Below are 12,497 nucleotides of genomic sequence, written 5' to 3'. Positions count from 1 at the left end.
TATGTTAGGTCTAGTGATGGTCAGGCAGATTAGCTTGCCAACTAACTGCCTATATCTACGTTTATCTTTAAAGCTTGGTCCAACATCCCTAAACAACTTCACATTGGAATTTATGGGAGTATCAACTGGTATAGCCCCCAACATACCATTCTCACTAAACAAGTCCTTGGTGTATTTTTGCTAAGATAGATTCAACCCTTTGTTACACCATATAATCTCAACACCAAGAAAGTAACATAGAGTTCCCAAGTCCTTGATATGAAATTCTTGAACCCACAACTTGACATCTGCAATCCCACTTTGGTCACTGATGATGATGTCATTAACATAAACTACCAGAAGCACCACACTTGTCTTGTTTTGGCTAACAAAACTGAATGATTAGAGTACTAGTGAATGAAACCAAATGTAGAGACCACCTCACTAAATTTGTCAAACCAAGCTTGAGGAGATTGCTTAAGACCATAAATGGCTTTATGCAACCTACATACTGTACCATCCTCTCCTTGAGCATTGTACCCAAGAAGTTGCTCCATGTATACCTCTTCCTACAAATTCCCATGCAAAAAGGCATTCTTCACATCCAATTGGTATGAGGACCAATCAAAATTAATTACAACATGATCAATACACAAGCAAAATTGTGAAGGTCTTAAAATAATTAATACCATATGTTGAGTGTACCCTTTGCTAACCAATCAAGCCTTAAGTCATTCAATAGAGTTGTCAGGAAGATATTTGACAGTGTGGACCCAACGACACCTAACCAACTCCTTACCAAGAGGAAGATTCACCAAATCCCATGTCCCTTGAGTGGTCCTGGCATCCATTTCTACATCCATTGCATGCTTCCACCCTGGTTTAGCAAGTGCTTTAGCATGTGAAGTAGGGACAGAGACAGAGCTCATTGAAAAGGCAAACAAATGCATAAGACTAGGAAGGTCTTGAACTAAAACAAAATGAGCATAAGCAATTGATGATTGTTGTGTACTTGTTTTAGTACCTTTCCATTGTGCAATCGCAAATCCAAATCACATTTGGTATGGATCTCTAGACCTAGAAGTCAAAACAATGGGGAGCAGAAGAGGCGATTGCATAGTGGTAGTGATGTTTGTGCCTGTTTTCTGACGTTTTAAAACCTTCAATTGTTTCTTTGGATCAATAATTGATGGATCCAAAGTAGGATCAATATTTTTTTTCTAGAGGGCTAAGGGTAGGGATCAAAGGATCAATGCACTAGGGGGAGCCAAAAATCATTGATGGACTCAAAATGTTTTCATCCAATGAGGACCCAGTACTAGAAAAATAAAGTGTCCCCTCAAAAAAGGTAATGTATGCGCTAACATATTTCTTGCGAGTGTAGGGATCATAACATTCATATCGTTTCTAAGTTCTCGAGTAGCCAACTAGGACACATTTAACAGCACAAGGAGAAAATTTGTCGTAACCCTTACGTGGAACATGAATAAAACATGTGCACCCAAAGACATGAAGTACAACAGAGAACATGGATGCTTTTGGATACACAATAGAGAAGGGAATTGGTCCCCCTAGAACACTTACTATAAAGCAAAAAGCAAGCTATAAGAAGGGCATTGGTCCAAAGGATTTTAGGAACATGCATACGGAAGAGTAATGACCATGCTATGTCAGGTAAATGTCTATTTTTCCGTTTTGCTACTGCATTTTGCTAAAGGGTATGCACACACGATGTTTGAATAATTCCTTTCGTCAAGCAAAAGTCTTAGCTCATTTTTTAACAAATTCAAGTGCATTATCAAATTGAACAATTTGAATACTAATGCCAAATTGGGTTTTTATTTCCTTACAAAATAGAGTAAATGCATTAAGAAATTCAGACCTATCTTTTAATAGATAGATCTAGGTCAAGGGCAAAAATCATCCACCAAAAAAACAAAAAAAAACAAAAAAGAAAAACACAAAATATTGATGAGTATTCAAATTCTTGACTCTACATGGACGCCAATCACCAAATATATGAATGAAGAAGAGAAAACGATGATTTACAATGAGTATGCCATTGATCCAAAGAAAAACTTATTGCAACTTTTGAAATGATGGATAACCCAAATGGGAATGCCATTGATCTAGAGAAATGCCATGGGTAGAAAATTGAAGGATTCTTATGACAAGAACCGGATCTACCGCCGCCTCTGTCGAAATAGTATAGGTCATCCTTCTCAAACCCTCCACCAATCCTCTTCTTTATCTGGAGATCCTGAATAACACAAGAGAAGGAAAGAAGATCATAGAACAATAATGTGATTTAGTTAGTTGACTAACTGATAATGGGTTAAGGGAATTTAGGCACATGTAACATAGAAGGAGGAATAGAAGGAAATAAAAGAATATTGCCACAACCAGAGACTACTGTAACCAAACCATCGACAAGAGTAACCTTGGAGTGAAAAGTAGTAGGTTTTATGGACTGAAATAAATTAGGACTATCACTCATATGGGAGAAGGCACCAGAGTTAATAACACATGGTGAGGAGGATGAGTGGCAAGAAGCCTAATTGAACCTGAATCAGCCACAGTAGTTCTAGATGTGGAAGACCAGGTTTGAAGTTGTTGAATTATACAAAGAAGATTGTTATATTCTCCGGACACGGTGGATGATGTACTGAACTCCCTAGTGGAATGGTTAGGTGCACTAGCAGTGTTAACCATAGAATCTACCTTGGCAAGAGACTCTGGCCTAAGTAGGTTCCCCAAAGAGATCCCAACATTGATCAATAGTATAATTGTTCTTGCCGCAATGTGTGCAAATACAAGAATTGCCACAATGAACGCCTTGTCCTAATACACAACTTTTGCCACCATTGCCATCCAAACCTCATGGTGATCCTTCTTGCTAAAAAAAATAAATAAAGAACTTTTGTCAAATTAAACTTTGAGTAATATAATGAAACTATGGGAAAAAGTAATTGAAAAAAGAACAAGGTTAGAAATGAGGGTTTGAAAAAAAAAAAATTTGGTTTTATGCCTAAGAGATTGACCATAGAAGCTGTATTTCTTCTAAGAAGATCAATCAAAAAAATTTAAGGAAAAGAAGAGGGACTTGCATATGATTTTTATTGACTTAGAGAAAGCCTATAATAGGGTCCCTAGGGTCCCTAGGGAAGTTTTAAGGTGGTTTTAGAAGAAAAAAAAGTATTTAGTAGGTATGCTGATGTCATTATGGATATGTACGATAGAGTAATGACTAGCATTGAGACTCTAAATGTAGAGTCTAGAGAGTTTCGAATCACAATAGGTTTACATCAAGGATCTACTTTGAGACCTTACCCTTCTGTGCTAACGATGGATGAACTTACTAGGAATATTCGAGGTCCTATGGTATATGTTATTTGTAAATGATACTGTCTTGATTGATGAAACTAGGGGTGGACTAGAATTAAAGTTAGGATTATAAAGAGAAGTTTTGGAATCTAGAGGTTTTAGGATAAGTAAAATTAAGACAAAATATATGAAATGTAATTTAAATGGTAGGAGAAATATAGGAAAAAAATATTAAACTTGATGGTCAAGAATAACTAGTTTTCGATATCTTGGATTTGTTATGCAAGTCGAAGAAGAAATCGAAGATGTTGTACATATAATTAATGTAGGATGGGTAAAATGGAGAATTGTTTCAGGTGTGTTGCGTGATTGTAGAATACCCTTAAAATTAAAATGCAAGATTTATAGGATGACTATAAGACCAACTATGCTATATGGATCAAAATGTTGGGCCACTAAGTAATAACATACTCCAAAAGTAAAAGTTGCCGAAATGAAAATGCTTGGATGAGTGGCATAATGTTAAAAGATAAATTGAGGAATGAACATATTCACGATAGGTTAGGCTTAGCATATGCAGAAGATAAGATTAGGGAGGGATGGATTAGATGATTTCAGCGCATGCAACGTAGACCAAACAGTACACCAATGAAGAGTGATGCAAATGGCAGCAGAAGTGGTAGGTGTACACCTAAATTAACTCAGAGTAAAGATAGTGAGTAAAGATTTGATAGCTCTTCATTTGTCGGAAGAAATTTCCCTTGACCATGTAAATTGTTGGAAAGGGATTCATGTAGTTGACCCACCTAGTGAGACTAAAGGCTTAGTTTGTTGTTGTTTTGTTGTATATATGACGTAGTTGTCATGCATGGGTCTTATTACAATCTTATCCATTAGCGCTCTTATGTTATCTAGATATAATTGGAATTTTTTTTTTCTTGAAATTCCCATTAAAATTTGGAGGTCTTTTGAACTTTATTTATTTATTTATTTTAGTTCAAGTTGAATTATAAAAAACAAAAAATAAATGAAAAGATGCAATGATTAGTACAACAAATTTGATTTCTCGGAAGTTTCCATGACTTTCTGTGGCACTAAATGAGATCTTAAGTTGTTGCACTGCCCCCAAATTATTCAGCCTCCAGTTATTAAGGATGTGAATCAAATTGTTCAAGAGTCGGAGGAAGCTCAGGATAATAGAAGACCAGATTCATTTCATGATTGTGGTGATAAATTGTGTATAGGTCTGAAGATGTATTAGAAAGTGGTATGGAAAAGAGTAAAAGAGAAACAGCGTTGGGGGAGAAATCTGATGATTCTCATTTTTATACTGATAAATTTGAAGGTAAAAAGGTTTATGCTTGTCAAGAGGCAGACTGTTGGGGTGCTGAAATGAAGGAGATATTCGAAGATAAAAGAGAAAATTTTGGTGAGTCAACTACAACTGTACTAGGGATAGATTCTAAGGGTAAATTCAGTATTGTGGAAGTTCCTCAAGTTGAGAAGAATGTTGGGGGAGAAATCTGATGATTCTAATTTTTATACTGATAAATTTGAAGGTAAAAAGGTTTATGCTCGCCGAGAGGCAGATTGTTGAGGTGCTGAAATGAAGAAGATATTCGAAGATAAAAGAGAAAATTTTGGTGAGTCAACTACAAGTGTACTAGGGATAGATTCTAAGTGTAAATTCAGTATTGTGGAAGTTCCTCAAGTTGAGAAGAATGTTGGAGGTTGTAGTGTGATTAGAAAGGTAAGGGGGTGAAGAATTGGGGGGATCTTTCAGATTCGGAAAGTGATAATATAACGATTTTGACTGTGCTGGGGGGTTTCTTTATTATGAGTCGGGAACAATATGAATACATTTCTAACTCCTGCAATGAAATAGGGGATTTATCTTATATTCATCCACCCCCATTGGAAGGTCTGGAGGGTGTTCCTATTTTTGATAATGATGGGTTGGTGAATCTTGCCCACCCCAGTGGAGGAGATATGGAAGGAGGAGATAGAAGCTCAAATTCTTAGGGATAGAATGGATTTAAAGCTGAGTGATATTGGAGGAAATGTAGTGCATTTGGACAGTGACAAAAGTCGAAAGGTGAAGGGTCAAAGGTTAATTTTGTTTAGTTCTATTTTGGATCTTGTGTTTTGTTTTCTGTTTCTTCTTTTTTGGTTTTATTTGAACTCCTTGTCCCCACACATTGTACCTTCTCTTCTTTCTATATAATATACTTTCTTTTGTTATAAAAAAAAATTATTGCACTGCCCCCAAGGTGATAATACGATAAACTCGGTACTTCCTGCCCCCAAAACTCTATGAAATAACAAACATGGTGCAAATTTGTTGTATCTGATGGTTTTTCTTAGAAAATAATATGCTCTTTTAGTAATTACGTGGTGTGACTGGTTGGGGTTGGGTGATATCTGCACACCCACAGCTTGAGGGGCAGTGTTAGAATAGAATATGTTAAATAAGTAATAATTAGGTGGCGTGAGACGTCCTATTATTATTAACATCTAAAGAGGGAAGACCTGGAGCTCTATGTAGGCTCTAGGGAGACCACCAACTGATCTTCTCCCTCTAATCTCTTTTTATCTTTTCCCTCAAGCCAAGTGTTGTGTTTTCTTCATTCAAACTTCAATCTATTTCTGATCTGCGACAAGTTTCTACGTGTGTGTTTTAGTTTTCTAGATTATCTTTTTGCTATCATATCTTGGTGTATTGCTGCAGTTAGGATGATACAGTTTACTGTTTTATTAGGACTTATAAAAAGGAGGACCTATGTCTTTACTATCGTGCTTGCTACTAGCTATCACAACCACTTGATGACTCCAGAAGGCTTCTGCCAACCCATGAGAAGTTTTAAGTTTTTACCTTGTTTAATTTTTAGAAGTTGAGTTATTGAGTGCATTCTGACTTCTGCTGCTTTTAAAATCCTTGAACTGTAGGTTTATCTGGAGGACTCTGTTCAGGTTTCACCAAGCAGTAACTATGTATTGGGTGATTCGGTAGCTTGGGGTGGCTGCACAATAATATACCTGCTTGGGCAACAGCTGCATTTTGAGCTTTTTGATTTTTCATATCAAGTCCTCAATGTGGCAGAAGTGGAGGCAGCATCAGTCACACAAACACACAAGAATCCTCATTTTTCTCAGGTATCACATACTTAAAGCATCGCATCTTATGAGGAAATTTTATGTTCTGAAGATTCATCTCCCTATAAATATTCTGCCCACTTAATTTAAACAATCATTACCAATCAGAAGTTAACAACTTTATTAATGAGCTGCAATCTATTTTATTACATTATTTCATGTGAAACTGCAGAGATACTCCTTTAAGAATGCTCTTCTATAAGGAGATCATGTCTCTGTCATGCCCACATTGAAATTAGCAATCCTTGGACTTTTCATAGGCACTACAGACATGTTATAGGTGTATTCATAATTGTAAAAATATATTTTCAATTTTGGACATCTCTCCCATTCTCCGAGGACAGTTATTGGGCATTTCTTCAATGCTTCCTCAACATACTTCGGATATTAAAGACATATAGTAGCATGGCTTTCTTTTCTTTATTTATGATACACATTTTTTTTTAAAAAAAAATCAAAATTGTGATAAAAATGTTAAGATGCCTAGTGAAACTCCCAACTCGTACATTGTTGTAAAATGTGAACATTAATTCTTCACATTCAATTTAAGGTATAAATTGCAGTACAAAGAACTGGAGGACTATAGATTTTACAAATGCAAAAAGGAATATAAAAGAAAACTCAAGGAAAGTAACTGAAAAATCCAAAGAAAAAAAAAAAAAAAAGAACCTTTGTAAAAATGATTGCACTCGAAACAATTTTGATTGTTGGGCCTGCATATATGAATGTAAAAGAGAGTTGTATGAGGGAGGGAGGAAGAGATTAAATGTTTTTGTGTGTTTGTGAGAGAGAGAGAGAGAGCACCTGAAAGAGGTATGAAACACAGGTAAGGTGTGGGATCATACCATTAATTAAATCTAAAAGGTTGAAGTACTTTGTCATAGGGGTGGCAAAATGGGTCGAAACCCTACGGGTGATCCGTGACCATCAGTTTAAAATGGGTTCGGATTTATGCAAGTCAACTCATTTATAAACGGGTCAACTCGTGACCCACCCGTTTATAAACGAGTCAACCCGACAAGTGACCCATTTATTTAACTATCCATACACATTTCAAAACTAACCCTAATTTCTACCACCCATATTGGCCATAAAGATTGATTCAGAATGTGAGAGTGTGAGGACCACTCTGATCTTCGCTGGAGTTCGGTATGAGAGAGAGGGACCAGATAAGAAACAGAAAGTGAAGAGTGGAGCAAGGCGTCATGGGCTACTTCCTTCGTCCGCTTCATCAGGGATTCGGAGCCCTAACAAACACCGCGACCCCTGTCGAAGCTCTCTTCTAGCTTCCCACTACTCCTAGCCTTCTTCGCTCTGTTCACCAGAGATCTCAGGCTTCCTCAAATTTTATCTGCTGCATTGAATCTCTGCAGCTCCTCTTCAAGATTTTCGAAGACCTGAACTCCTGATTCTTGCCCTCTTCTCTCTGTTTGTCTTTCTTTCTCGCTTGCCCTCTGATTATAAGATTTTTCTTTTTCCTGAACTCCCGATTCTTGCCCTCTTCTCTCTGTTTATCTTTCTTTCTCACTTGCCCTCTGATTATAAGATTTTTCTTTTTATTTTTGTCGGTACGTATTTGATGCGGTTCGGTGGTAAATTAATTGCTGATTCATGAGGTTTAACCTGAGAGTTTAAAGAGCATTGCAGGGTTTTTAAGGTTCTTTGTGTTTTTTAGTGTGGTGGGTGGAGGTGGGAAGAAGATAATGGTAGTGAAGATGCCTCCGGTAACGAAGAAGTATGAGGTTAGCGTGGTGGTGAGGAGATTGGAGGGGTGCGATTAGGTGTGTGGAGGTGCAGGGAAGGGGCCTTAAAAAAATGTCATTTTATATGAAAATTTTAAAAAAATTTAAAATAAATAAGTTATATTTTTTAAACGGGTAACACGTGACCCATAGGGTTAGCATGATTGTCACCCGTTTAACATCAACCCGTTTATGGCCCAGCCCGTTTACGACCCGACCCATTTACTATCAGCCCGCGAACCCGTTTTGCCACCCCTACTTTGTCATGCTACATAGTAAAGATGTAATACTCATTGAAATTATTATATTAGGTGGACAAAACACATATATTTTAGACAGTTAAGCAAATCATGTAATTATAGGTGGCTTTTGTTGTAGACAGGGATATCCAACTTTATTATCTTGACAATGAAATATTGATGACAAAAATGCCCTTGAAATAATAAAATAATACCTTAAACCATATATTGTTGCCATTCTGACATCCCCTTGGGGTGTATATGTATCACTCAGCCCAGCCTGACACAACAATATGAGAAAACAAGCCTATACAATGCCTTTGTGAGTGAAACTCCTTGCTCATAATAGAACTTGACAAACAGGGTAGCCATAACCTTATCTTAATAAGCATGTTGAACATGAAGAAAACATCTGCCTCCGGAAACACAAGGCACTGCAAGAATTGCAGGAATATTAGTGTACACAACAAAGAAGTGAATTCCCAGGGCACTAGAAAGAATAAAAGTAGCATCAATCCTAAAATTTTTTGGAACATCCGTATGAAAAAGCTAGGACCCAATTATATGCTGTGTCTATTCTTCCTTTCATCAGCACCATTTTGTTAACTAATACAAGCTGTTTTATATATCTGGTGGAACATCTATCTTATTAAAAAAAAAAAAAAATTGTGCATGAAAAGCACAAAATACCTAATGACCGCATGGGCTCTTGACTCTACATGAATCCTAAATATTTGTATGAACCAGAGAAAATGAGGATTTACTGCAACGCTCAACGCTAGGACTAGAGAAAAACCTGCTCTGTTTTTTCGACAGACTTGACATTCATTCAAGATGAGAGACAAATTTGAAAACAATGAGAACTTGTTTTTTGATAGATCGATTATTTAGGCAAGCGTGTGCTGATACAAAAAAACACCAAGGAAAATGAAGATGTCATGCAGAAAAAACCAGAACACCACCTCCATCTAATTAATATAATAAATCCTTCTCAAGCCCTCCTCCAATCTTTTTGTTCGTCAGGAGATCCTGAATAACTTAGTAAAAAGGATAGAATGTAATTAAGCAGTTGAGAGACTTGGTCAAGTGACTCAGAAAACAAATTCAAAGGAAACTTACACGTGTACACAGGAAAGTGGTATGGGAGAAGAACAGAGGATATTCACAACAGAGGAAGGGATTATCGAACGACCATCAGCAACATAAACCCTTTTGAGTAATATAATGAGTTTTCAAGGACTTAAATAAAGACTAAATTAACCTACAACATCTTTTAACAGTACAATGAGGTCATTAGCAGCATTCTGTTCTAAAAATTAGGTGGTTGTTGAATCACAAGGAGATTGAAAAAAAAAACAAAGGCAGCCCGATGCACAAAGCTCCTGCGTATGCGGGATTCGGGGAAGGGGCGGACCACAATGGGTCTATAGTACGCAGTCTTACCTTACATTTTTGCAAGAGGCTGTTTTCACGCCTTGAACCCATGACCTCCAAGTCACACGGCGACAACCTTACCGTTGCGCCTAGGCTTCCCTTCGAATCTCAAGGAGATACCATAGCTTAATATTTGATACTTAAAAAGGATAATGGCTGGCTGCCCCCTCTGTCCCCTCCCTCTTACATCTCCTAGGCATGGTCACTGAGTGGAATGACCGACTATCATCTCTGCAAAACAGTCCAGATATGACACTTGAGTGGAGAGGATATGTGAAGGGGTTTTGTTTGTTTGTTTGCTGGAGAAGAACCTGTGGCAAAGTTGATGGGTTAGGGTTTCTTTGCAGGCAGCTAGGAGGATCTGTGATTGCTTTGATGGTGTAGTAATATAGGGCTTCAACTGTATAATATTGTTTGCCAAAGGAAGTTGAGGAGGTTTTGGTATTGTGTGGTGAATACATCGACAAGGTGGAAGGATTTTGTAAATAAGGTCAAGTTTGAGAGGGAAATATTTTGCAATTTGCTTCCTTCAGAGTTGGAACAAAAATAAATGGAAGGGCTTCGTTGGTTGAGGGAATCAGAGAGGGATCTGAGTTCGTCCAAAAATTCAAATGAGAAATGTCGATGGAGTGAAGTGGTGAAAAGGAAGCACTGGTTGGAAGATTATAGGGTCAGTAATGTTGTTGAAGGTCATTGCACAAGTTGCAGTAGATTGATACTGCACCGGAAAATGTGGCAGCTAGAGATTACAATTACTGAAACCATGATTTGAAAAAGCGGCCATTCAATTCCCATTATGCAACCATATCTGTGTCTTCCAAAAATCTTACATGGTGATACCTTATGTTTTCACAGGCTGTTATGGTCCACTACCAGTCATTGTGTTCTTACACTGGTTGTGAATTCTTCAAAATTGTTTTCTACACTGCTTTTGTAATTTAAGAAACATTTCAACCTGTTAAAATTCGAAGCAAAATTTATCCACTATAAATGGAAAATCAAATAGTCAAGAATAAACTCAAAATTAGGATTTAGTTGGTTGAAGACCAACAAATCACTAGTTATATGGGAGAGTAAAATTCATGTTTATAATTTTTCCTTCGAGTTAGAAATTCTATTTTTTTGTGAAGTGCATCTGCATCCTTTTATTGCTAAAAATCAGATTAAAACATAAATTTGAAGGTACATAATCTCTACTATTTGCTTCATATTGCATATCCTTTTGAGTAAATGTTTACACATTTATGTGATTATGCTGCACTTTATGAATTTTAAATATGTACAATTATTTATGTTTCATTATTTTATGATTTCTTAATTTAGATTAGATTTATGCTCAACAAAACTGTGAATAGTAACTGCCACGAAGCTTTTCTCTCCAGTAACAAAACGATCAATGTAACATTCAACATGGTTTTTTGGGATGAGTTGTATGTGTTTTTTGGTTTTTGTTCTTCTAGATGGACTGTAGGTGGTGACTTAGATGTTGCTAGATTTCCTGGGGAGATAAAACTGTGAATAGTAACTGCCACAAAGCTTTTCTCTCTTCAGTAACAAAACGATCAATGTAACATTCACTATTCTTGCAAATTTTTTTGTGATTACTTGATATACGCTAATATTTCCTTTTCACTCCATAGAATATTTGCAAGGTCAAAGTTCCCTCATAGATGAAGGCTTTCATTTGGTTGATTGTTCTTAATAGAGTTAACACCAACAACCTGTTGCAGATTAGGAGATCTTCAAAGGCACTTTCTCCTAATATATGTTTTCTTGGTCGTGATACTTCTGAAACAGCATCTTATTTTTTTCTTTTTCTTTTTTTCACTGCTCAATTGCTTGGAATATATGGAAAAAGCTTTTTCGTCTTTTGAGAGAAAATTGGATTTGTCCGAAGTTGGTGGAGGATTTCTTGGCCACTTCTTTTGCTGGTTTTGGTAAAAGGAAGGATGCTCATGCTTTGTGGATGTTTGTTTTTGCAGTTCTGTGGGGTCTATAGATTAAAAGAAATGCTCTTATATTTATGGAAAAGAAGCTGAATGATTCTTTGTTATGGGAGATGATTCATTATTTGGCCTCACTGTGGTGTGCTTCTGCTGGTTGTTTTAAAGGAGTGAGGTGTTCAGATATTGAATGGGATTGGTTGGCTTTGTTATTCTGATTGTTTGAGTTTTGTTTTATTTTTATTTTCTCTTTTTACTTTTTTCTGTTTTGGAGGATTTTTTGTTCTCCTTGTACATTCTTCTTTCTCATATAAAGTCATCTTCTTTTGCTATCAAAAAAACATTCAACATGGTTACTGTATATTAGGGGTAACTTGATTTAAGATTTTAGTAAACATTATGTATAACATTAGTATGTATGATTTTGGAGTCAAAACATGTCAAGCCACAAGTTTTTAACAAGTTTGCTAATGCGAGAAATGCATTCACAAACGTGATAAGCATTATGTGACATTTGAAACAACCACAACCCACAACCATTACTTTTACAGAGACCACCAATTTTTAAAGTCATGAAGGAAACAGAAAGGAGATGAGTGTGTCCAATGGAGCTGTGATGTAGTTGTCCAATCGAGCAGGCCTTGTATAGCTGACATGTCACTCAACTCAGGGGCAACTGGTTG

The 12,497-nt window shown here is 36.6% G+C and overlaps 1 protein-coding gene across 3 annotated transcripts in view; it reads left to right on the top strand.

Moving 5' to 3' along the window:
- LOC131153114 (protein PIR) overlaps window positions 1-12,497 on the top strand; it is a 149,753-nt gene that overhangs the window by 132,240 nt on the left and 5,016 nt on the right. For all 3 annotated transcript variants that reach the window (XM_058105175.1, XM_058105177.1, XM_058105176.1), the window contains exon 30: window positions 6,250-6,456. In XM_058105175.1, the coding sequence (XP_057961158.1) occupies window positions 6,250-6,456 (207 nt within the window). The remainder of the gene's footprint in view (window positions 1-6,249; window positions 6,457-12,497) is intronic.

Source organism: Malania oleifera, chromosome 4, assembly GCF_029873635.1.
Source record: "Malania oleifera isolate guangnan ecotype guangnan chromosome 4, ASM2987363v1, whole genome shotgun sequence".
NCBI classification, from domain to species: domain Eukaryota; kingdom Viridiplantae; phylum Streptophyta; class Magnoliopsida; order Santalales; family Ximeniaceae; genus Malania; species Malania oleifera.
This window is presented reverse-complemented; position numbering and strand designations above follow the sequence as displayed.